Consider the following 27319-nt stretch of genomic DNA (forward strand, 5'->3'; position numbering starts at 1 on the left):
ACCAACCGCGAGATCATGACCTAAGCTGAAGTCGGACCCTCAACTGGCTGAGCCACCCAGGCGCCCCTTGACTTTTTAAATCACTTAATTTGATTGCTGGTTGCAGCCAGATAATCATTTCATTGATGAAATGAGGAGAGATTAACATAAAACCCGAGAACACCCGTATCCAGCTCCAGAAGAATGTTAGCCAAACTGAATAGCTGACGTCAAGTGACTTGAGTTCAGGAAAACTCTGATGAGTTATAATGGCACCAGCTGTGGCATAGTTTAAAATTTGTGTGATGGTGGTGGTGATGGTGGTGGCTTCTGAAACTGAAAAAATGGAAACTGTCAAAAAATAGGAATATGGTACAGCCCCTGATCTCCGAGTGAAACTGAAAAGGGGGTGGGAGCTCCGTGAGTATGGGGCCAGGCCGTCAGGTTCAGGCGAGGGAGGCGGTGAGGGAGGGGAGGAAAAGCTCGCAGGGGGAAGGAGTGGGGCGCTAGACAGTCCCGGAGAGAGGAGGAGGGAGGGGGAGGGAGGGGAGCGGCGGAGCGCGGAGCCGAGGGGAGGGAGGGAGGGAAAGTGGGAAAGGAGTAGAGGAGTTGACCGAGCGCAGAGGTTAACCTTGCTCGGCTCGGGGCGGGCGGCGCATCTCGGTCCGCGCGCGCGGAGGAGCCCCCAGCGCGGGACGGCGGCGGACCCATGTCGCGCCCGCGGCGGGTCCCGGGACCCCAGCGGGAGTCCCGCGCCGGGCGTCTCGGGTCTCCGGGAGTCTGAGTTGCGGGCCACGCGGGAGTGGCGGTGGCGAGCCCGCTCGCTGGTCGTTATGCGGACGGATCTAAAATGACCAGCAAACGGAAACCCTTCCCAACGCAGCTCAGGCGGTCCATCAGCGAGCAGTTGCGGGACTCCACGGCCAGAGCCTGGGATCTGCTGTGGAAGAACGTCCGGGAGAGACGGCTGGCAGGTCGGTGCCCGCGAGACTCCGGGACCGCGGGGCAGGAGGAGGCGCGGGCGGCTCGGCACGCCCGGCCCACCTCCCGCCTTCTCTCGGGGTGCCCCGCACAGGTTTTCGGAGCCTGGGGCTGGGCCGGGCCGGCCGCGCGCACCCCCTCCCGGCCCGGCCCGAGCGCCCGCGCTCCCCGCGCTCCCCGGGCGGTGTGGGGTCCGTCCCGCGCGCTGACAGCCTGGCGGGGAGCGCCACGCGGGGCCGAGAGCGGGCGCCGGGCTTACCTGGCGACTCTTCCTTCCTTCTGGCGGCCGCCTGGCCCGGCTGGCCCGCGCTCCGCAGCCATCCACCCGGTGAATGAATGAGTGCCTCCCCGAGGGCTACCTCTCTCCCAACTTCGCCTGTTCCACAGCGTGTTGGGGGTGGGGGTGGGGGACAAAGCAAGGGAGAATCTCCAAAGTTCTGGGAGACCAGACGTTTGGGGGGTCGGGGTAGGGGGAAGATTTGGGGAAGGACAGGTGGACAGCTGTTGGTGCAAGTGGATCGCCGCCCACAATCCCGGTCTTGCTGTGGATCAGGCGCTCCTCACTTTGGGATTACAAAAGAGGGGCCTCCCGTTTGGGACCTATTGCCCACGAATCAGAGGAAGAGAAGAGGTGATTATTCTGAGCTAAGGGGTCCTTAAGAATCCTTGCTTAGGTCAGAACGCCAGCCCCCTCCTTAGCACCTCCCCCAGCCTCCCCACGCCGTGACCTTACTTCTGTGCTGTCTTCGATGGAACCATCTCCTTGTAGGGCCACGGATGCAGTGAGTGGCCTGAGCCTTCTCAGAGCCCTCATTCAGAGCTGTAGGTCTGGTTAGTCACCGCATCATCCCTGCCCCAAAAAGGGAAAGCCGCCCTCCACACAGTTGCAGAGCAGTGGAGGATTTAGGATCCCTTCGCCCAAGGGCTGGCTGCTTGAGGTGTTTCAGGGATTGAGGGAAGTGTGGTTGGAAGGGTCCCTGAGCTGACCACCGGTCCAGTCTCTGGACCTTGTTGCCTCCTGTCTCTCCAGCAGTATCTCCTGAGTTGGTCAGTGACCACAAGGGTGGAAGAGAGTTCTAGAGAAGAAGAAGGTATGAAGTCTGGACAGAGGGAAGGGATACCAAGGGTGACATGGGAGATTTTAACCTCCTCTGGGCTCCTCCCCTTTTCCTTAAAGTAGAACTGAAGTGTGTTTGCTAGATGTTCTGCCCCTGCACCCATGCAGCCTGACAGCATTCTGGAGTAGGTGCCCAGAGACTGTATCTCCTTCACTGTGAGGTCCTTATCAATCTAACTGGTCAAATTAGAAGCAGGGATTATAGATGATTTCAGCACTCAATGTTGTCAGCATAAAATGTTCATCCCATATTTCCTGTCCAACACAGTGGCCCCGTTTAGTAAGCACCCAAGAAATAAACAGACTTTTCAGTCTAGACCCAGAAATAAGTTGTGACAACTGGTAGTTTTGACTGTTGACTTTTAAAGACTTGTATGTGCATTGCAGACCTCAGTTAATAACAATTAGTAACTTTCCCTGTTACCCTGCTAAATTGTATAATCTATGTGATGGATGGTGTCAGAAAAATTTTTGTGGTCTAGTAAACATTTGTTGCTTCCTAACTTCAGAGTGCTAGCTGCAAATGTCTCCTTCATAGCTTCTGTTACTTAAGTTTGTTAAATTTGTTAAATCAATGGATCTTCAGGAAACAAGAAGTCTTTCCAGGAGGGCTGCCAAGGCTGTGCTGGGTTTTTATAGAAGCTGAGGCCAAAGATGACTGCAGCCCTGTCTTTTTCAAAAAGAGATCTGGGAAGGAGGAGAGTGTAATATAAAGACTTAAAACCATTAAGGTTGTCCAGGAAAGTCATTTGTTCACATGAATTGTAGAAATTGCAGTTTAGGTAAGGTGGTGGAGAGAAAAGGTTTTGATTCTGGGAAATAAACCATAGAAAGAGATTTTAAGATCATGAGTATATAGAAATTAAGGCTAGAAATGGCTTCAGAATGGTAAGTCTAAGAGTTCTCCCAGAGTAGTGCAATTAGTTTTTAAAATAGCGGTATGAGGTTTTAAAATGTTTAATCAGAATATTAATATCTGCTTACCCATAATCTGCTTACCACTCTGCTAACAGTGGATGCCAGCGGGTTATTCAACTAGCACCAAACAATCCTCTGTGAAGCAGACTTCAACTTGTGCTTCTCCAAGCAAGCTGGGATGATTGCCACAAAACCAAGCCAACTCCATGAAGGAGCTTTTAGATGCAAATTGATTTTCTTGGGTTTTCTTGCTAAGGTAGCTAAAATATGGAACTTTGGCCACGAGACACTGAAATACTTAAGTTATTAATGTTGGCATCAATTCTAGGGGAAAGTGTTCTTCATTTGTAAAAGTGTTCTTTCTATGGTTCTGTTCACAATATCAGAATAACCAACCATATGAATGGACCCCCAGAGACTATCCACCCTGCCAAGACGTGATACTGATTGGCTTTTTTTTTTCTGAAGTTTTTTTTTTTTTTTTTTTTTCTATCAGATAAAATTGGTGTGCTGGTATTTCTTTAAATTCTCTAAAATTTTCTTCTTATTACCTCTGGTCAATAGAACAGTATTCACAGTGCTTTATAACAAACTTGTGTTTATTGTCTAGAGCAATCCTGAAGGTATTTGAGTCTCCCTTTTACTTTTTTACACCCAAAGGAAGGAAATCCTTATTCTAACTCACTCCTACTTCTCTTTGTGAGGGGCTGTCTCGTCAATGAAACAAAGTCAAGAAGTAAAAGTGCTTAATGATACTGAAGCGTGTGGATTTCTGTGCTGTGGGGCCATATTTAGGAAGGAAGGGACTATACATAATCGAAAGAAGTATTTCTTAACACATATCACAATGCAGATAATGAAATCATTGGAAGGATAAGATGTGAAGGATGTTCAAATATATTCATTTTATCACTAAATTTAAAAAGGGGTAAGTTATTGTTAAAGAAGGATTGATATCAGGAGCGCTTCTTGGGCCTTCCAAATCTGTAGTAGCTGCCAAATTTCCATCAGACTATGGCATTTTTGCCAATGCATACTTCATAATTTCCCGAGACTCTAACCCCGCAAGGGGTCAACAAGAGTTTTTCTTACTTGTTATCTCAATATTGATTATTCCGATAATGGTGGTAATTGTTATTTATTCCCAAGATGACAAAATTAGTGTTCAAAGCAGGATTCTAATGCGTGTTGTCACAAGTCAAAGGCCACCTGTGCCCATTTTCCCTTACAGTTACCCTGCTTCTTCCATAGGCTTTATGGAGACACACGGACCTCAAATCCTTTCTCCAAGTCTGGCACTTGCCATTAGTTTAAAAAAGAATAGTAAAATTAACTGGAAAAATTGCTCTTTTTTTTACTCCTGGAGTGACAAAGATAACCCTATACACCTAAAACAATGTCCCTTTGTCATCCTGTTGGACTGCTAAGTGTATGGGCTCATAGAGATTTGAAACCAACAGCCATACCTCTGGCTTGTCAGGGGCCCCTAGGTGGTGAGCCTTGCCCACTACCATCACTATAAGAAGCCAAGGGCTATAAGAATGAGAGGCTGTCCTAAAGCCTAAATGTAGGTTTCTTCAAGACAGGTGAGTGACAGGTTCTTTTGGCTTCCCCAGATCTCTAACCAGCCACCACTGGTGACGATTCTGAGCTTTTGTAGCATCATTAAATTCTCTAGGCAGCAGCATACCCCTCAGCTTTTGGTGTTTGTAAGCAGCTTGAACTACTTTTCAAATGGTAAGGTCTGAGAAAATCCAAATGAGTTCTCTAAAGCTTTCTGCTCCTTTATTTTAAAACCCTACTCTATTTTAATGGAAATGTAATCCATATGTTTGATTCCTTTATACTCACATAACAGTGTTTAGGTGGCTTGTGAACTAACTGATGTCCAAGTCTTTTGATCTCTTTTATAGTCTCAGTTTAAATCATTTCTCTTAGACACAGGAAGTTCTATTGCTGCCAAGAATAAACTAACTTAAAACACTGAAAAGTTTGAGTTTCGATGAGAAACACTAATTCCACCAAATTTCAGTGAGTTCTTGTCATGTTGAAACAGGTTCATTCATTCTCAGAGTCAACAGTAGCATCCTGTGATGTGATGTAAACACCAGACTGGGACTTTCATGCAGAGTGGGATCAAGAATAGAACATAGGCGATAAAGACGTTCCTTATTAAAATCTAAATGTGTTCCGTGATATCAAAAAGCACAGGATGATACCAGTTGATCCTTTTTATGTGTTTTATATCAGCGTTCTTCCTTTTTATTGTCACTTTCCTGTAAGGTACAGGCCATCCCTCTTGTCAGGTGTTTTTTTAAACATCTCTTGAAAGGAGAATACATTTAGATGTGATTTATATTAACAATGACAAAAAAAATCTAAGTAAGTATGCAATTAAAATCAGAGAAGGAGAACATATTCCTTATATAAGGGTTCTCAGCCTTAGCTACACATAAAATCACTGGGAGCCTTTTATGAATATCAGTGTCCTGGCTGCCTCTTAGAGATTCTGATTCAGTTTAGAGAGGGCCTGGGGATGAGTATTCTTTTTCAAGCCCCACAGATGGTTCCAGTGGGTAACCTGGCCTAAGAACCACTGACTTATATTAACTACCATTTTATAACTCTCAAAAGTCTATGTCTAGCAGAAGGTCATATTCTAGGCCCCTAAGAAAAGTTTTGATTAAGTAGGGTTGGAATGAGCTTGTCATTTTACAGAAAAATAAAAGTTTGGGCCTACTTGCCAGGGTAAGAAATTTGCTTTTGGTTCTACCTATGGTAAGAAGCGAAGGATTTTATGCAGAGGAGTGGCGGGTCCTGGTTTAATTGCCACCAGAGTGGTCTAGGTGAGAGATAAACAGTGACAGGGACTAGGGTAATAGTGATAGAGATGGAGATGTAGGGACATATTTGGAATACGTGTTGAAAGGAGAGATGCCAATGCTGAGGTTGGTTGCTGGAGGTGAGGGAGAAGGATCAAGAACTCCTGGGTTGTAGTGCCATGGGCTGAGATGGGGCACGTGGCAGGTACGCATGTTGCAGCTGCAAAAGGAAGTTTTGTTTTTGTTCTTTGGTGGGTTTTTTTGTTTTTGTTTTTGTTTTTTGTTTGTTTGTTTTTGCTTTTGGCATTGGACAGATGAGGATTGAGGAGTTCTCCTTGAGCCAACTTAGACCAAAAGTGCCTCTTAGACATCCAAAAGTAAAAGTCAAAAAGTTGGCTGTGCAAGTACGGGTTTGGAAGAAAAGTCAAAGCCAAAAATATAAATCCAGAAGTGATTGTCATATAACTTTTATAGAATAAAACCTAAGGATTAGATGGGGTTACTTAGGAAAAAATATATACATAAGAGGAGGGGCCAAGGACAGAATCCTAGGGCATCCTTTATTTAGAGCACACTATTTGGATGTGAACTCTCTCTATATATACATATGCTAAGTTTCTGGAGAATTTGAAAAAGCAACACTGTCTAAATTCAGCATTCTTATAACAGAAGAATAATCGTGCTATGCTGAATAATCTTTTGTGACAGATTTATTTGGTCCCAGAACTGCTGATGAATGAAAATAATCATAAAAATATGTCTCGCTAATAAAATATAACTTTTTTAAATTTAGAAATGATACCACAAAGTAGAAATTAAAAACTTCAAATAACATTTGAAGGGAAGGCTGCTCAAGTTTGCCCTCATTAAAAAAAATAAAAATATGGTTAAGTATAAGTGGTCTTAGCAGGAATACTTCTATGGTTATTATAACCTGTTGACCCCACATATAATGAAGTAAGAGCTTTATATTGGAAAGATGACTTTTTCAATGTCATGATATCCGGGAATAGTCTACTCAAACAAAGCTTAGCTTGTAAGAAAAGTTCTGTATATTGAGGTTTTGAGTACTGCATCCATTTACTGACCTTTATCAGTTATGGTTTGTCCATAATAAAGTTGATTGAAGGGAATTTCTCTGAGAAAAAGAAATCCTATCTTAACTTTTTGCATTTGTAAGAAGAGTAACTTAAACTTGGCCTAACCTATCTGCAGCATGCTGGCTAATCCTTAGAAGTAACACAATTTCCTCCAAGAATTGGAGCAAGGAAATGATCACATTCATTAATTGCTGGTAGTGCTCTGTATAAGAGACACGAGCCCTAATAGTTGGCTGGAACTCCTTGAGGAGACCATGTGGTACAATTTTTTTGACTCAACAACATGAGACATGGAGCACACGTCTAATGAAATGAATATATACTCCTTTCATTGTGTTTTTTTAAACCTTCTGTTCAATAAAACAACTTATAAGGAAAAATTTGCTAAAAGGCCTTGTAGTTTACTGGGAGTTTATCCAACAGTATATTTCATTCTGCCCTTTTGCAAGCTTAGTGATATTGCAAAATGAAAACAAAAGTGGTTTGAAAAGTGTTACAACATTCCTGGGCTTTTTTCAGAATCCTTGAATGTTTAGTCCTAAAACAGTCGAGTTGAAGGACAAACATTTTTGTCATGTTTGTAGTTAGTCAATAAGTATTTATTGAGCCATGAAATAGCATCCTTGTCAAAGCATGTTGGGACTGTAGTGCAGGATATTAATTTAGTACTGTGGTTTTATCCTGGCAAAGCACACAAATTTTATTATGCTGCTCAAATCACTTAACTCATCTATTTAACCAGAAATAGAGCAAGCTTCCAGAAATTGCAAAAGGACAGTATAGAATGTGCCATGACTACACAATATTGCGTTTGCAAATCTGCTGTGTCAAGCCATTTTATATTTTCAGGCAGACTATTTCCCTAGTAACATTTTTATCCAAAATAAAAATTTCAGAATCTTACGGTTCTGTTATATTGTCTCATGCTGCATATTTTATCTATATTTCAACACGGCATACTGTGTTTGGTGAATACTTTTCTTTCTCTTTCCTATATAGGAAATCAAATGAATATGAGAGGTAATTGTTGTTCGATCCCATGAAAATTAATATATTTACTTGCTGACATTAAGTTGGAAAGTCTTATCAGATGCTTTTTATTCTCTCTCCATCTGATAAAGTAGAAAAGTAGCCAGGTTCCTTGAAAGATATTTGAAAGCACTTTCCATTGAAATGTAATATTTATCACTATGATAAGGTTCTAAAAGTGCAAATATTTGAATACGTGTAACAGTGTAAGTTACACTAACGCACCGCTGCATGGGAACGTATGGATGGTCACAGTGACATTGCAAGGAGGTCCGAGTATTGCTTCCCTCCTTCACCTGACAGTGAATTGCATTCATCTCAGAACTCTTCAAAAACAGTGATAGACTGCACCTGTCCTAGCCATGAGGAGGTGTCCTCATGATCTTGGAAATAAATTACATCTTTATTTTAGTCCCAAGAAAATATGTCATAAGCAATAGACATAAAAGACGAACAATTGTTAGAATTAAAGTAAGTAAGTTTAAAAAAAAAGCTTTCATATATTTCAATATAGGCTGTTTTATTCTTTCTGGAAAAAAGAAAGAAGCTTTGTGCTGTATGTTTGATTTTTGTTCTTAAATCTAAATCAAATCAATAATGGCAAATGAAAAAGAGAACTCTTAACCACGTAGAGTAGCACTGTAGCGGTGGAAAAGGGATTGAAGCTATTTGAGATGTCATATGAATAAAATCACAGCTGTGCAATGGTGATTAACATCTGTGAAATTAGCATCACTTCAGTCATAATGTTGATATACATATTTGCCACAGCTACGGCTACATACAGTGCCAGGAGCATGGAGCACCCAGGACTGTAAATGCATGTTACTTTACTTTCAGTGCGTATGTAGTGGAGGGCAGGATTAGCTGTGTTTGGCATGATGGAGGATTACTGGCATGGCATCGTGATCTAGTGGTTAGGAGTGGCTACTGGAGCCCAAGACTACGTGGGTTTGAATCCTGCCTCCAACATTTAAGCAGTCGGTCCTTGGGAAAGATAAGTAATCTCAATGTTCTTTAGTTTCCTCATCTTTAAAAAGGAGGATAAGCATAGTACTTACCGCATAGGGTTGTTATGAAGATTAAATGAGTTAATATTTTCAAAGTATTTAGCATAGTGTCTGGCCCCTAATAAATATCGTATGAGAGTTTATATGGCTATATACACACAGACACTCCTAGCGACCCCCGCACAGTCAAAACTCCAGGTATAACTTTTGAGTGCCCCCAAAACTTACCTACTAATAATAGCCTACTGCTGACTATTAACATAAATAGTCAATAACTATTGACTATTAGTCTATTAGTCTATTAGTAGAATGAATGATTCATGCTAGAACACTAATGGGTTACACAAGATGCTGCTAGACTAATAACATGGTCAATTAACACATATTTTGTATAATATATATTATATAATATGTAATAATAAAATAAAAAATACATAATAATATAAAATAAATATAACAAAATAATATAATATATATTATGTATACATATGTGTGTGTATATATACATACACATATATGTATATATACACTGTGTTCTTATAAGAAAGTAAGCTAGAGAAAAGAATATGTTATTAAGAATATATCATAAGGAAGTAGGGGCTCCTGGTGACTCAATCGGTTGAGCATCCGACTTCGAACCCCAGGTCATGATCTCGTGGTCTGTAGGTTCAGGCCTCATGTTGGGCTCTGTACAGACAGCCTAGAGCCTGGAGCCTGCTTCAGATTCTGTGTCTCCCTCTATCTCTCTCTCTGCCCCCCTCCCCCCACATCCCCACCCCCACTCATGCTCTTTCTCTCTCAAAAATAAACATTAAAAAAAAAAAAAGAATATCATAAGGAAGCGAAAATACATCTAAAGTACTGGACTGTATTTTGGGGGGGAAAAGTCCGGATACAAGTGAACCTGCACAGTTCAAACCTGTGTCGTTCAAGGGTCAACTGTATGTGTACCTGCAAGTGGAGAATAAAGCAGCAGAGACATATTTCCTGGTAAAGGAGATACTTTTATCTCTAGCCTTAAACCACTTACCCCCTTCATTCATCAGCCATGTCTCTTTTTTTAAGTTTATTTATTTATTTTCAGAAAGAGAGAGAGTGTGAGTGAGCACGAGTTGGGGAGGGGCAGAGAGACAGGGAGAGAAAGAATCGCAAGCAGGCTCCACACTGTTAGCACAGAGCCCAACACGGGGCTTGATCCCACGAACCGTGAAATCATGACCTGAGCTGAGATCAAGTCAGATGGTTACCCCAGCACCATATCTTATGAACCTATTCTTAAGATCCCATGTTCAGGGGTTTCCAAGAGCTGAGACGTTAGTCTCACTCTCTTTGCTCTGAGATTAAAAAAAAAAAAAAAAAAAAAAAATCAAATACTACATATGTTGGCAGCATGGTTGGCAGCATCTTGTGTAACCCATTAGTGTTCTAGCATGAATCATTCATTCTACTAACGTTTGTCTTTCTGAAAGATCATCAATTATGGTTTGTTCATCAAAATCACCATCAGCTTTAGAGATATGCAACCATGAATTCATTCCCATGCCCTTGGCCTAAATGGAATTTGATGGAGACCTAATTAAAATGAGGGAAGTTAGACTAGATAATCTCTAAGGACCCACTTAGCTTTAAAGATCAATGAGCCTGTAAAACCAGACCATGTGTCTGAAGGAAACTTAATGCACTAAGTCTTTTAGCTCCCTTTCTGTGTAGATTTCATAGGATGTTCTGAGAGATGAGGAAGCTGAAGCCTAGAAGCATACCCTCAGATAGCCTGCCAGTGCCATTCCCCATGCTGGTTTGGTTACCTACCTCCACCAACAGCAACAACTTATAATTGGTACTTTCTGTAATTGGAGCTACCTCTGCCAGAACTGGAGTGGAACAAGTTGGGGGGCAAGCTGGGAATCCTGGGCCTGTGAACACCTGTAGAATCTCTCAACAGCCCCTGCACCACACTCACGCAGGGTCACTGCTCAGAAGCGCTCCGTCCTTGGTTTAGTGTTCTTCTATTGCAATTTTGAAATTATTAATAATCGTTGAATGGAGGGGCCCCATTTTCCTTTTGTACGGTGCCTGCCAAGTGATGTAGCTGGTCCTGCATTCAGAGAAAGCCAGGGTCTTGTAGAATCATGCCTTGATTTGTGAGTTCACCTTCATTGGTGACTTGCTGTTATTTAAGTAAGATAAAAGGGATGCATAAAAACATAGGATATTAGATTTGGAAGGGACCTTGGAAGCCTTTCCTTAAGCACCTACAATCTATAATCCACGTGCTCTGTGCTGCTTGCTCTTGGGAAAGGCGATCTCCCAAGGGAGAAATAGTGTTTGTTTTATTTTATTGTTTATTGATTCTGACAGCATCATTATGAAATAAGGCAATAACATTACCCCTAGTGTTTACAGAGCTATAGTGATTTTATTTTAGCTATTACATATATTGAAGCAAATATTTTAATTAGTTTTTTAAGGTTTTGCAGTGTTTAGGTATAATAGGAAATAGGGACAAATTATACAACTCTTGGTAATCTAGATTTTCAGATCCAAGGCTTGTTTTGAAAAGTGCTTAATTAAGCTTTTTCTTAATTAAAAAGTTATTTGCAATACCCATAATAGATTAATTCATTAAGCCACTGCTATTAAAACCATTAAGGTTATTTCCTGTGTAGGTTCATCCAGGGCTACTTACTAAGAAATGGAAATTAGGAGAGGTAGTAATAAAGCCTATCATTTATCACCAGGGATTTTCAGCCCATATCTGCCAACATTTTGTTTTGTCATTATGTCCACCTGTCTCCATGAAGAACACTAAAGCTGACTAGAGTCTAGTCTCTTAGTGGTGCACAGTTTAAAATCCCTCTTTGCTAACGGAAGCTATACATAGACCTCACCATTTAATAATGTTTTTTAAAAAGGACACTTTCTTTTGTTGGAAATTAAGTTTATTATTTAATGCTAAGTATTTCTGGGCAATTGACTAAAAAAAAAAAGAGTGCATTTTCATTTGCCCTTAAGCTACTTCAAACAAGAATGTGCTTGCATAGTTCTAAGTAGTAAATAAGTAGGTCCCTCATCGGTGGATTCAAGGCCATGTTAGAAGTGAACCTGGCTGACAGCCGGGCCATGGCACGAAGGTGGGCCCAGGTGCTATTCCACAAGGAGAATCAAGTGACAGTGGCGTGGTAAGCTCCTTCTGTATGTTCAGCTCTATACATATGAGAAGAGCGAGAGGTGTAAACAGCTCTATCCAAGAGCCTGAACAAGTTCGACTTGCCAGGTTAAAAAAAAAAAAAATCTATAGGAGTAAATTAAACCTTAATAGCACAGTTGCCAGAATTCGGAAAGTGAAACTATAACTCTCACTCTGGACAAGGTCCCCTACATCAGTACTCAAATACAATGATTTACTCAGGTGTCTGTTTGCACCTTAGCCCCAACCTCCTCCCGGGAAAAAGACAGTGCCTTGTTCACTGTCGATAGTCCAGTTGCCCTAGCACAGTAGCTGGGATACAGAATGTGCACAATGAGTGTCTGTTGAGTGAATGAACCAGTGGTCATTATAATATTAACAGCAAACCTGCTTGGACCCCATTGTGTGCCAGGCATTATGCTAAAGACTTCACACATTTTCTCATTTGATGCCCAGGCTTCAGGAAAGGTACTGCCAGGGTCACTGTTAGCACCCACAGCAGCTTGCTGTGATTTAGAAAAAGGCTTCTTCTCTGGGCTCACGAATTAGAAAACGGTGCCTCTTCTGAGCAAATGCAGCCCCAAGGGCAGGCAGCTGAGTGAGTGTACCCTGGCCTGAATTTCATCCTGTGTGCCCCCCACCCCCACCCCTTGGCTGGTTGCTCTGTGTAAGTCACAGCCCACACAGTTGTACACAGTAGCCCTGGGTACCACTATTATCTCCAGCTGATGCCCGAGGAAACTAAGGCGTGGAGAGGTTAAGTAACTTGTTCAAGGCCCATAACTACTACTTGTAGCTATGTAGATTTGGGAGGCTGGCACAATTCACATGACTTGTAAGGTTTGTGAGATCCTGAAGACTCCAAGAGCCACATCCTTGTCACAGTCTAGCACTTAGGAAGAAGGGGTAAGTGTTGATGGGTGTCGTTGTGACAATACGGGAACTATTTGCAGAGCCCCACCCAGTGTTGCCTCAAGGTTACCACAGGGAGTATTAGGTGGGAGCTGACCATGGCATCCTGGCATCCCAGGGTCCCCATGGTAATAAAGACAATGATTAATGGTGATCCTAAATATTTGTGTAAGACTTACAGTTAAATGTCTTTCCATTAAGGTAATATAACAGTGGATTAAAATCATTAGGTTCTCACAAAAGTCCCTTGAGAAAGGCGGGGTAGGTGCTATGATCTCAATTATTTAAGTGAGACAAATGAAGATAAGAAAAATAATGTGACTACCCAAAGCCTCATGACCAGTGAGGGTCAGAGAGGGATTTGGATCCAGCTCCTACTCCAGTGCTCAGTCTTCTGGTCTCTTTCCTGTTGCCCAGTGTGAGCTCTGCTCTGTGAGAGGTCAGTTGCAAGTCAGGCTCCCAAGCCTAACTGAGCATCAGAACCACTAGAAAAGCTTTTAAAATACAGTCTTCTGGACTCCTCACCAGATCCATTGGATCAAAATCATCCCTGGGGAAGCAGTATAATGAGTGTGTTTGTGTGTGTGTGGTAGGGGGTGGGGGAGAGGATTGGTCTGTAGTTATCATTTTTAGCAAGCTTCCTAGGTGATTTTTGTTGTTTGTTTACTGCCTGCCCAGCACTGTCCTCTCACCGGTGACTGGAAACGGCTCTAAACTCATGATTTTTTTTCAGGCTCTATGCCTTGTGCTATTCAGTGTCTTCTAGTCTCATACTTTTCTCTCTCTTCTGCCTACCTAGATCTTAGCCATTTTCAAGGACTAGCTCAACTCCTTCATGATTTTGTTGCTAGTGCTGTTCTGGTTATGCCCACTCCTGCCTCCAGACAGTCTCGCCTTCCGTACCTAAGTGCTCTCAGGGGGGCTTGTGGGTGGGAGCAGCTTGAGGGCCTGCTGCATGTCAGGCCCCTAATTCAGTGTTTCTCCACATGTCACTATGTGAACCATCACAGCAAGATGCTGAGGTCATGATTATCATTCCCATTTTAAGGAGGGGGTACGTGAAGAAACCTGGCTGAGGCCAGCACATCTAGGAGAGGGCATAGTCTCATCTGGCTTCAAGTACCTGCCTTTCTCTTCGTTCTGCTGAATATTCCAGTCTTCAGAAACCAGGAAGATTTCTTTTGTACTATAATTGAGAAACTGTCTTATGTTAAAAAAAAAAAAAATCTTTTACCTCCCACTGTATAACCCACATAGTAAAAAAACCTAGTTGTTAAAGAAATAAAAAAATTCCTTTTCTCCTTTTGTGAAATTACTTCCTAGCAAGCTTCAAAAGGCTGAACTGATATTGATCAAGATAGTATATTTATTTATTCAAGCCCTTTAATATTATGAGGAAATAACAGCCAACCTTCTATCCTTTTCTTTCTTTTAACTGGAAAACACATGAAATGTTAGAGCATATGGATGACTTTCAGATTACCTTTTCCAGGCTATTCATTTTACAAGGGTCGATTGAATCTCAGAGAGATTCAGTTAACCCATTCCAGGTCACATATCTTATTGGTGATAAATTTGAGATTAGAGTCCAGCTGTGTATCCTAGGATTATAGGTGAATTCATACTTGGCCATCCAATAGCAAGCAAGATGCCCATTTTTGAAATTAGTCTAGAGTACAAACTTCTTGAGGGAAAAATGGTTCCTTACCTCAAGAGCGAAGCTTTCCCCATGAAATATGTTTATGAGTGTTTGTTCCGGCAGCCTGACTCACTGCCTCAATGACTGAAGGACATTAAGGGAATAATTGCTCCTTTCTAAGTGCTCTGGTGGCCGCACGCCCTGCAAGATAACCTTGACCTGTCCTCCTGCCTCCTTCCAAGGTGCAAATGGAAATTTTATAGCTAAAGAAAACTAACACTGCTATCGTCACATATTGGGTGATGAAAATGGGAGAAAGCATAATTGAAATTTAAATAACAATTTTTCATCTATTTAATGGCCCTTGGGCCATTATTTTAAATTACAGAGCTAGAGGGAAAAAATGATTTTTTAACCCCCCAAATCATATGATTTTTTTCCCACAGTGACTCCCAAGTTCTTATTCACTTAAATTATTCAACAAATATTTATTAAGTCCCTACCATGTCAAACACTGTCCCACCTACTGGGGATTCAGTGGTGACCAAAAGACAAAATCCACACCCTCACCAAGCTTCCATTTGAGTGGAAGGAGACAGATAGTAATGAATAAATATATAATATGTGTTACAAATAGCACATCATGAAGAAAAACAAATAATGAGAAGGAACTGGAGAATGAAAGAGAGTGCTATTTTGGATCTGATGGCCACAGAAGATCTCTCTGGGGAGGAGGAGATTGGAGCAGAGACATTCAAAGATCTGGGGCAAAGAGTGTTCTAGGCAGAGAGAATAGGACATGGATCATTCCTGAAGCAGGAGAGCACGGGTGTGTTTGAAGAAAGGCCAGAATGTCAGTGGGGCTTGGGGTATGGTGACTGAGTGGGAGAGTGGTAAGAAAAGGGGTTTTCAGATGGCCAGGTCCTCTGCAGCATTAGGCCTGGGAAGGAGTCCTGATATGATCTTGAGTATAATTTGCCATGAACAGTTATCTGGTTTATGATGTAAAAGTTGAGAAGAAAAGATGATAAAGGCCAAGAGTGGCTTAAATTTTTTTTTAATGTTTATTTCTTTTTGAGAGAGAGACAGAGTATGAGTGGGGGAGTGGCAGAAAGAGAGGGAGGCACAGAATCTGAAGCAGGCTCCGGACTCTGAGCTGTTAGCACAGAGCCTGACGTGCGGCTCAAATCCATGAACCATGAGATCATGACCTGAGCTAAATTCAGACGCTTAACCGACTGAGCCACCCAGGCTCCCCAGAAAGATTTTTTAGAGGCCTCCCAGAAATATCAAGTTTAGTTAATGTCTCAGTTGTAAAAAACAAAAAGCCCCCAAAACCCCCATAAATACTTAGTTGCTAGTCACATAGGGGCCAGTGCTTAATTAAAAAGAAGGAGAGAATAACCTCAGGCCCCTCAATTTTTTGACACAAATGGGAAGAATTAATTAGATCCATTTATTCATTCAGAAACATTTATTTAATGAATATCATATTCCAGATACTCTGCTATGCTCTATGCCCCAAGCATAAAAAGATGAAAAAGACACTAAGTCTTACCCTCAAGGACTTGTAGACAAATGCAACGGCAGCAGCAGAATATACAAGCTATAGAGGTAGATTAGAGGATGGAGTGATGAACTTGGCCTGGCTTTGCCGAGCAAATGACCCTTGAGTGGGGCCTTAAAGGAGAGAAATTACATCCTGAGTAAGGGAAAACGCAAGCACATGCAAAGAAACAGAGAGGAATGAAGTTGCATGAGTAAATTTTATATATTGATTGATGGGACCTGGGGTCAAGAAGGGGAACAGTTGAAGAAAACTGGAGAGGTGGGCAGGGACCAGATTATGAGCCTGTGGATTTTATCCATGACTTCCAGTGCTATATCAGATAGTCTGTAATTTCTTTTCTAGCTCTAGGACTTTATGTCATATGAATCTGTTTTCCTTTCTCCATCAGTGTTTGAGGTAAGAATCACCAGCCCCTGTTTATTTTTGTATTTATCTTTTTAAGGTTACCTTGCTCTACCACTTTAAAGAATAACCATCAGAGCCTCTTTTCTTGCATGGGTGTTGCAAAGAACTTGAGGTCTTCTTTGGCTTTTAACAATGACTTTAGTTAAATTAGCAGAAACTACAGAAACTCCTGTGAATTTCCACTTTCCTGCCTTGCTCCTTGGGGCTTTTTCACTCCTGATCATGGTGCAGTTGCATGGATTTACAAGTTTACAGTTCTGGGGAGTGTGTGCTATACATCTGGTATATTACAGAGATTTGGTAGTCGGTAATTTTCACAGAAAACTAATCTGACTTCTTTATCAATTTTTCAGATTTCGGACTATTTTTTTTAAATAGTGTCTTTAAAAAGAACCATCCATTTATGGATGACCTACTTGAGGCAAGATCGCATACCAGGTAGTGGGGACACAAAAATGAATAAGATAAAATTCTTCCTTTAAGAAACTTACCACTGTGGAGGATTTCTTACAATTCTTATAAGAAATCTTATAATTCTTTGACTGTAGTATATAAACCGAATGGCGTTAGGTTCACGATGAAAAAGGTTTCTACAAAATTTCATTAAAAATAGTTGAGTTCTTTGGTGATGCATAAGCTTAGCCTCTCCTGGAAAGCTGAATTTATTTATCCAACACACTGACTAGAGGCAAGGAGGAGAAAAAAAAAGCCAGAAGAAAAGTTCTAATTCATGATACATAACTTGAGAATCTCCATTGAACAGCTGCATTGTAACACTCACCCTTTTTGTTCACATGGAGTTGCTCTCTGGAATCCTCAGATATCCATGGTTGCCCGAGGGCTCTTCAAATGTCACCAGGGCAACACCAAAGTAACACACATGAAGAAGCCCTTCTGTGGCATTCTTTATGAAAAGCATTGAATTAAATTATTGCATAACAAATCATCTGCATATGAAAGGCAGTGAACTGTTGGAGAACCCAACTGGAAACAATGCTGAATTTGATTCTACCTCCACTGATAACTCACTGGCACCCTTAGAAATCTTGTTGTGACCAGAGTCCCCCTTTTGGAATGTGGGAAATATTAACACTGTATTTAGGACCTCAAGGGGATTATGAGCTAAATTAGGGAGATTGTTGAGATGGTCATAGAAAAATCCCTTAACCCCATTCCTCTCAGCCTTTCTCCATCAACCTTTCAAAAAAAATTAAGGAATTTCCCAGTTTAGATGAAACCATTGCTCACCGCCAAGGAGATCCTGGCAAAACAGATAGCAGCTGCTTTGATTGAGTCTTACCATGTGCCCGAGACCGTGCTAAGCACTTCACGTGCATAATTTTTATGTCACCCTAATAACCTGTATTGTAGGGTCAATATTATCGAAATCTTCATTTTATAATGGAGACATTTAGACTCTAAAATGTGTGTGAATCTTGGCCCAGTTTCACAAAGCTCAGGAGTATTCTGAAGCAAAGAATTAGAATCAGGTGATCTGTCTCAGGAGCCCTCAAACCTCTGTACATATTAGTTTAGAGGGAACTGTATACCAGAGCACATCCTCTATCATTTCTATACCTGGCTGCTGCTTATTCTGGATAGAAATCTTTGTAGTAGGAAAAGTAATTTCTACAGACTAAGTATATTAACTCAAGAAAGCCTGTAAAGAGGCAGTGTATGAAAAATAGAAGTGATGTTTTAGGCTTGATTAAACCAAATAAGACAGATTTTGGAAAATATACTAAAATATTTGTGTCCAAATGATCCTGCCACTGGCAACCCAGCTTCCCTAGCACAATGCTTGATGCTTTTCCTGGGGAATTGCCCCCTTATGAACCACAATAAGAAGAAAATGAGTGTCACTTCTCTTTGGCTAGATTTTAATGTTGGGTCCCCAGAGAAAACCAGTCACCTTGTTCTCACCAGGATTGTCCGTGAAAGATCTAACTATTTTATTTATTTTTTTTTTTTTAAATTTTTTCAACGTTTTTTATTTATTTTTGGGACAGAGAGACAGAGCATGAACGGGGGAGGGGCAGAGAGAGAGGGAGACACAGAATCGGAAACAGGCTCCAGGCTCCGAGCCATCAGCCCAGAGCCTGACGCGGGGCTCAAACTCACGGACCGCGAGATCGTGACCTGGCTGAAGTCGGACGCTTAACCGACTGCGCCACCCAGGCGCCCCGATCTAACTATTTTAAAGAGCAGGTCCACACTCACTTGCACTCACAGTGCAAGAAATTGGCACCACAAACATCTATTTTAAAGGACAGATTTGCCCCCTTTACAATTTTATTTATTTATTTATTTATTTATTTATAGTAATAAAAATAGCATGTTGATTATGAAACATACCTGTTGATCATAAAACTAGCATACTGATTATAAAAAGCACCTCAAAATAATCACTACATACTTCTAACGTGTACTCAAAAGAGCGTTTTGAAATATTTCAAGCGAGCCAGCCAGCATTTTTAAAAGTAAATGTGATCTCCCAAGAGAATTCCTTCACTGAAGATAGCAGACACATGGCTCGTATAGGTATTTTTTAAATGGTAGCACTGCTTTATAATCACACGTCTAATGTGCTCTTCTAAGATAGAAGCACAATATGGGTACATATACAATTATTTCTTGGTGGCACCATTTTTTTTCAAGAAAAATGACAATACCTACAACTTTCTGGGTGCTAACCGTGTTCCAGGTACACAAATTATTGTATCTAAAACTTAAAACAGGGCTAGCAAGTCAGTATTACACTCATTTTTCTTTCTTTTTTTTTTCTTTTAAGTTTATTTTGAGAGAGAGAGAGTGCTTATGCAAATGGGGGAGGGGCAGAGAGAGACAGGGAGGAGGGAAAGGGAGAATCCTATGGAGATTCTGCACTGTCAGAGCAGAGTCCGATGCGGGGGCTCAAGCTCACAAACCGTGAGATCATGACCTGAACCTAAATCAAGAGTCGGATGCTCAATCCACTGAGCCACCCAGTCTCCCCTACACTCATTTTTCATGTGATACAAGTAAAGCTTATGGAGGCTTAGGAATTAAGTGGAGTCTCGTGGTTAGGGCTGTGTTCCTTGCAGGCTCACATGCTCACTCATGGTGCATCCATGGCAGAAGAGGAGCACAGTCATTTCTGCGTAAAGGGAGAACAAACATACAAATTAAATTATTAACATCACCACTTGGGTGTTAATAGACTCCTGGAACTGAGGTGAGATGTAGTCTTCAATGGCTAAATAAGAGAACCTGTACGAAAGCATTGAGACAAAGTCATTCCATTCATTCTTAACTTTTAGTACAGAAGAATCGTCTGAGGGGTTTTTCAATATGCAGAACCTGGGATCCACCAGTTAGAAACCCAGTTTAAACAGATGGGGGTCCAGGAGCCTGCATTTTTAAGATGTTTTCCTGAGGATTGTGAGGCTGTAGGTCTCTGGGACCCTCTTTAAAAAATACCAGTTTATCACACAGCAGATTCTCTCAATGTGGTTTCCTTTCCTTTCCCTAGATGTGTGAGTACAGGAAGAAAACCAAAGACAATAGTTGAAAACAAGAGCTCAGTTCATAGGGCATTGTGTCTGGTTTACATCACTTTATTGAAATAGGCCAAATTTGAAATTTTATTTGAAATTTAGCCTCTTACCTTGATGGCCTCCGTGTCAAACTTCAGTGTACAAAAGTACACTGGGTGTGAAGAAAGTTCTCACAGCAACTCTGGTTTGATCAGTCTCAAGATTCCCGCAGCATGTAAGGCACAGCCAAAGTAATGCCAGGTGGAGATGCAGGGGATTTCCTGTTTATTCGTTTTACCTATTTAAAATGATTTTATACATCCTGTGATTTTTACAGTTGTTGTGAAAGGAAGCTCTTATATTTAACTCTATTGAAATGTAGCACTTGTGTTTTTAGAGGAGGGGAGGATGGGGATAAATCTCCTTGGCGCTTTTCATGAATTAATGAATTATGTTCTTACAGCTTGACTTTTCCGCTGTCTATAACAGAGACAAAGTTAGGCTTCAGAGATCTGATGGTGAATTTCTAAGGTTCATAAATTATGTGTCAGACAGTTCAGGAGGCAGGGTATGTTTTTGTTTTTATTTCCCCCCTTCTTTTCTTGCCCTTCGGGCATGCAACATTTGGATAGTTTAATCCAGCCCATAATGGGATGGGCAAGAGAAGGGGATTAAAATTAAAATTCTCTAAAGTACCTCACATAAAAAAGTTTTGTAAAGAAAAAGGATTCAAAATCCTAGGTTATACCAAGACTTCATCCTACTTTTCATTTTCTTTATTCATTCTATTTCCTCTTTATGGGACTAATCAGGAGGTAGCTATGGGCAGAACTGTTAGTTGATGACAGCAAGTGGAGTGAGTGTCTGGGAAAGGATCTCATCCTATTTTTTTCTGCAGGTCCTGAGACCTGGCATGTCAGCCATTTTAGGGTTGGATGAAGGTTAGAGATAAAAGTTAAGTTCAGCCTTAGTGCTGGTTGCACTAAAAGCACAGTTGTGCTCCTGGTGTTTTCAGAAAGGATGGTGAGTGGTCGATGATACTCAAGCAGCCTAATGACAAACTTTTCTAACGTGCAGGTTCAGAATCCCTTCAGTTTACTTTTTTTAAAAGAGATATATATAGTGTACCATATATACTTTAGCTCTATAAGGAAGAAAAAAATAGAGGCAGGAAAACAAACCCAGGGCCAGGAGGAATGACTTGTTGCATAGACTGGAGAAGCAGCACCCACTTTCAGAAGGGAGGGTTTTAGGGATAGACTCGGTATGGATAGAGATCAGTATGTAATGAGCAATCTGCACATAGTTATTACTACCTTCAGTGTACTCAAAAGACACATACAACCTTTGTTTTAAAAGATTTTTTAAAATTTATTTATTTTTAAGTTTATTTAAGTCTATTTATTTTTGAGGGAGAGAAAGAGCGCGTGTGCGCACACAAGTTGGGGAGGGGCAGGAGAGAGAGAGGGAGACACAGAATCCGAAGCAGACTCTAGGCTCCCAGCTGTCAGTACAGAGCCTGACGCGGGGCTCGAACCCACAAACCATGAGATCATGACCTGAGCCCATGGTGGATGCTCAACCAAGGCCCCCCCCCCCACATACAACCTTTTTAAATGATAAAAGTAGAGGGTTTTTTTAATTAGGTAATCCAAATATCTTAATCTGTCAAAAACATACAAATTACAAAAACACATGTAGTATCTCTTCATTAACATTGAGTAAAAGATGGAAAGCCGTGAGGTTAGTGGGGGACAAAAGGTGATGAAGCACTAAATACCTCCTTCCCTGAATAATTTTCGTGAGTACTTTCGAGATGTTTTTGTGAGCAAGCTCTGGAGGATTTTTTTTTAAAAAAGAGGAAGACAGTTTTGAGGACTAGCTTGATTTTGGAACTTCAGACTTTAATTCTTTATTCAACGTCAACCTTTGGTTCTGTGTTTGATATGCTAGGCTCGTAGAGGTACACATTTTCAAAGTCTATGTAGAATTTTTAATTCTCTATGAAATAAACCCGGTTTCTAAGTTAGGTATCAGCCCTCACCCTTGGCATAAGGAGCTTCTGTTATGCAGGACTTGAGGAATGCCCCAGCTGGGGAAATGCCAGTTAATAGATTCAGACAGATGGATTTTGATGAGAATGTGCACTGTTCACACCCCTTTAGCAAATGTTTTCAAATATTCTCAAGTAACACACTTAACTTGAAAACAAATATGGATTTGCTTACTTTAGAGTCAATAGTAATTATTATCATTAGTAGTATATAAAAATATCTGCTCTGTTTGTGCATATGAGAGTGCTAAATTCATATGTCACATTATATCTCTAGACCTGTAGCTGCCTTGTACATACAGAAAAAACATACTTTGAATTTAAAACAGGTTTTGGCAGAAAATTATTTCAGCTGTTGTGAAATATAGCACTTTTTTTTTTAACTTCCCTCCCCCATAAAATCAGAGTGATCGTCAGCTGTGGAAATAGCCTTACGAAATTCCCGAGAGGAATGCAATTTTTTTTTTCTCAGTGGAGACTGTGAAACCAGACCAGAAAGGAATGACATTGGAATAGAAATCAGACTGGTTTAAGGAGCAGGGGAGAATTTCTTATGGGAGTCATTTTATAGAGTCCAGTGCTCTCTTCACGAGCGTGAGGCACAGCTCTGGCCACATGCGTTGCCAAAGACCATTCTTCCCTGGCATTAACTTAACTGAAGGCCCGAAAACCAAGTTTAAGGCATAGGAAAATACGAAAGCAGGAGGTTAGAGATAGTGCTTTGAAGTGTAAATATATGCATTAATATGTTGAGTGCTCTTTTGGGCAAGATGCTTTGCTGGGTTTGTGGATATAGCTGAAAAGGAAAAGATCTCATAAAACTTGCAGTCCAGGGCTGTGGATTGACCTTCGCACATTTAATTATTTAATTACAGTGTGAAAAGTGCAATGTAGGAGAAGAAAGGGTGCTATGGAAGTGTAGCAAGGGGACTGATAGCATCAGAAAGGCTGGAGAAGGCTTCATTGAAGAATAAATAGCATTGGAGCTAAGTTCTAGAATAGTAGAAGTTCCTTAGAAGGAAGTATTAGAAAAGACATTTAAAGCAATGGGAACAGCATTTGTGAAGGTTCAGAATCAGGAAAGCATTGAGTCAGGCCAGGGATTAGAAGGCAGTTGGTGTGGTTGGAGCTAAGAGAATCAGCGAGGGACAAAGTGAGTAGGTGCCATTAACACAGCATTGCACACGCTGGAGGCGCGGGGCCCTTTTCTCATTATATTCTGTGGTACCCTCCGTGGTGGTACCCATTTTCTGGCCAGAAGAAAAAATATCAGGACTTCAAATTCATTCTCTTATTCTGTTTCAGTTCTTGCCTATATTTCTATCTCCATCTCTAAGTTTCTTAAAAAAAAAAAAAGTTTGTGTGTGTGTGTGTGTGTGTGTGTGTGTGTGTGTGTGTTTCATAAGAAAATCATACTACTGCTTGTTCATAATGGCCTGGAAGTTTTAACTAATTTAATATCTGCAGGGCTTTGTATATCTTTCAAAATTTGAATATTATTCAAGTTAGTAGAAGTGTGAACTCTATTACATTATCATAGCATGTATTGGTTTAGCTTTTAAATACAGCAGTCTCTTCTTTTTAACTTCTGAAAGGTCTTGTTTAAAAAGAGGAAAATAAATGAATTCTTCTGTACCAAAAGAGAAGGCTTTTAGATCCTATTTCTGGATAGCTGAATAATGTTTCTGCAGCTTTTACGTCACATCTGTGTGTGCAACAGCTGTTAGATCATTCCTAAAACCTTAGCATTTGTTCATATTTTAAGATGTTCAACATTTTTATGTGCAGATGTAAGTTTCCAAGTTGTATTTGGAGAAAACATGCCTTTCCAAGTTGCAAAATACATTTTCTGGTTCATTTGTTAGGAAAGGAAAATATGCGATACATTTTTGAATGCACTCCTGGCGGTTTAACTACTCAGCCAAACTATGTGGAGAACAGCGTAAACAACACATGTTGGGCTCCTTTCACCTGTAGGTCAAGATCTTGCCAACTGCGTTGTTCTGAAGTTTCATGTTACTAAAACTTTGGGCTGTTTATTTGCATGTTGTGTACGTAATGAGGAGATATAAGCCAATCTTGTTGATTGCCATCATTAGATTCGAAAAGTTCTGTAAGTGAAGATACTAGATACAATAGTGAGTAGTAATGTAAAACTAAATGAAATTGATTTTGAAGTGAGATATAGTGTTTGTTAGGCGATTGCACACATGCTAATCCCACCACTGTGATTAATGAGTGGTGAGTTGATAATGTCTGTTGAACACCTACTCTAATTCAAAAGATTCTTTCATGAACAGGTCAGACATAGCAGAAGAAAAAAGAGAGAGAGAGAGCAAGAGAAATATCACAATCTCTTCTTTATAATTCAACAAAAGCTAAACATGATGTGCAAAATACATGTCTTTGATGATACTTAAAAAAATTACCAAGGTAACAAATTAATGTCCTAGAAAACTGGGTTTATAAATGCTGAAAAGATAGAGGAAAAAAAAATAAATTCCTATCAATAAGAGGTGCTTGTAGAAAGCCTCTGGAAAGAGATGGCTTTGGCTTGGCTGGAGAGGAGGATAAGTAACGAGAACTGATGCCTACTCATCATGAGGTCTAGATAGTGGGAGAGCCCCAGTTTTTGTGGACTACCATCTCCTGGCCATGTGACTTTAGGCCAGATATCTCAGTTTTCTCATCTGTAAAATGGGGCTAATAATCATGTTGTTGTGTGTTTGAATAAAATATGTAAAAGAATGCGGATGGCACAGAGTAAGTGCTTAAAATGTCAGTTTTTATTTTTTATTACCTTTATTCATAATGGAACTAGTAGAAATCAGGGTTATGAGGTGCAGAGCATGCCGTAAACAAAAGTAAAGAGGAACAGGCCTGCCTAGAAGTATTCAGTCAGTTTTAAACAATAGAAATGTTATTCCTAGCAAATAAAATACACTAAATGCTTATTTATTATTTATTTTGAGAGAGAGAGAACACATGCAGGAGAGAGACAGAGAGGGAGAGAGAGAGAAGCCCCAGTTTGCGGGGTTTGATCTCACAAACCGTGAGATCATGACCTGAGCCGAAATCAAGGGTCAGAAGTGAGCCATGCAGGTGCCCCTACATGCACAATGTTTAATGGTCTCCATAAAGTTGATTGTGTGACTTGTAAATGTCCTTAAAAATCTAGAAATTATTTCAAACATTCAGAATTAGAAACACGACTAGTCCATGACTAACCTTTAATGATATGTTTATAATGGAAGAATGAGTGTGCGTATACTGACATGAATGATGGAGGGTGTCATGACTTTTCCTGAAAATTTGCTAGTCCAGCTTTCCGTCTAGATTTCCATCTTTTGATCATTTGAAAAAATATCTATGAATAGAAATGTGATTTAGAGAAACATACATAAAATATATAGTATAAACATACTTTGGGAATTTCCAGGTTCTGAAAAAATTATATAAGTTGAGCTGGAAGAAGGACGTAAAACTTCGGGTCATATTCAGACGAATGTCATTTTTCTCATACTGGTTAGCTAACCTCCACATCCACTATTCCAAGAAACCCTGCATTGCCCTGATCCCAGCACAGGCAGGACCCTGGCATCCTGGTGTGTGGCCTCTATTTCGGGAGGACCTGGGGGAGGGGGAGGGGGCAGAGCTTTAGAGTGAGAGCTCCTGGCCCAAGTCACTCAGTAGAGCTGACTGTTTCCTTATGTAAAGCGAGTACCTTAAATCTTTGTGTAAGGACTGAAAGAAATAACATTTGGGAAAAAAAATCACTAGGTACACCCCTTTCTACAATCTAGATATTCAGCAATCGCTCTTTAATTCTAGAAGTAGCCAAAAGCTGTAATCACCTTATTTTGTTTTAAACATCTATTAGTATGCTTTATGATTAGTGCTTGCCAAATACAAAGTCATCTAATACTCAGTTTTACAGAGGAGGAAACTGAGGCGGAATGAGGTGGAGTAACTTGTCTAAAGTCAGGCATTTAGCACATGGCTGAGCAGAGCTTTCAAAGGCTTGGACAGTATGGCTCCTGCAAAGGTGTGCTCTCACCCATTAAACTACACAAGTATGGTAAGGAGCATATAAATACGTATCTCATCTTTGTTGTGGTTTTGTACAAATATTAAGTTTTTGTATAGACTTAGAAACATTGAGCTGCAGAACTGAAGATGACTCTAGAGATCATCTGTGAATCCAACTCCTTATTTTATAAGTCCTCACCAAAGACTCGGGAGTGTGAATAATTGACCCATCATCACAGTGATCTTGGTAGCAGAAAGGTGGCAGGTACTCAGGTCTCTTGATTCAGCACTCTTTCCGTCCCACTGTGCTGCTTCTCCAGAATCACAAAGATAATTTAATTATTGTTAGAATCACATTCTTTAAAAAATATTTTTTTATTGAGATATAACTTACAAAAAATTCACCCTTATAAAATGTATATACCTCGGTAGTTTTTAGTATTTTCACAAAGTTTTACAACCATTACCACTATCTGATTCTGGCACATTTCTGTCACCTCCAAATGCCTATTAGAAATCACACCCTCTTTCTCCCTCCTCCCAGCCCTTGGCAATGCTGAGCCACTTTCTGTCTCTATGAATTTGCCTATTACACACATTTCATTTAAATAGAATCATATGATGTATGCCTCTGTGTCTGGCTTCTTTCACTCAGCACAGTGTTTTCAAGGTTCATCTATGTTGTAGCATGCATTAGTACTTTATTCCTTTTTATGGCTGAATAATATTCCCTTGTATGGATATACCATGTTTTGTTTATCTGCTCATCGGTTGATGCATATTTGGGTTGTCCCCACTTTTCAAATATTATGCATCATGTTTCTATGAGCATTCATGTGCATGTTTTTGTGTGAACATATGTTTTCAGTTTTCTCAGATATATATAAATGGAATTGCTAGGTGATATGGTAACTCTATGTCTTACCTTTTGAGGAACTGTCAGTTTTGCAAAATAGCTGCACATTTTGCATTCTGGATTCAAATTTCTCCACATCCATAAAAATCTTTACTTACGCTTTCCTTTAAGAGTTTAATAGTTTGGGGGCGCCTGGG

At 40.6% G+C, this 27319-nt stretch overlaps 1 protein-coding gene and 1 long non-coding RNA gene across 5 annotated transcripts in view; one reads left to right on the forward strand and one right to left on the reverse strand.

Moving 5' to 3' along the window:
• Window positions 1–202: 202 nt before the first annotated feature.
• Window positions 203–2289, reverse strand: LOC132680591 (uncharacterized). Of its 3 annotated transcripts, none has more exons than XR_014137484.1 (4): window positions 1694–2289; window positions 1220–1397; window positions 611–919; window positions 203–315 (listed from the first exon to the last, which is right to left on the reverse strand). It is a non-coding gene; the product is annotated as an uncharacterized LOC132680591 (long non-coding RNA). The 3 variants fall into 3 exon arrangements; XR_014137485.1 differs by having other exon boundaries at window positions 1220–1321; window positions 1681–2287; XR_014137483.1 differs by having other exon boundaries at window positions 1220–2283.
• The window catches only part of STARD13 (StAR related lipid transfer domain containing 13), a 237322-nt gene continuing 210832 nt past the window's right edge, over window positions 830–27319 (forward strand). For both annotated transcript variants that reach the window (XM_078433466.2, XM_078442332.2), the window contains exon 1: window positions 830–953. In XM_078433466.2, the coding sequence (XP_078289592.1) occupies window positions 830–953 (124 nt within the window). The remainder of the gene's footprint in view (window positions 954–27319) is intronic.

The sequence above is a fragment of the Panthera onca genome, chromosome A1, assembly GCF_046562875.1.
Source record: "Panthera onca isolate mPanOnc1 chromosome A1, mPanOnc1 haplotype 2, whole genome shotgun sequence".
Lineage (NCBI taxonomy): Eukaryota > Metazoa > Chordata > Mammalia > Carnivora > Felidae > Panthera > Panthera onca.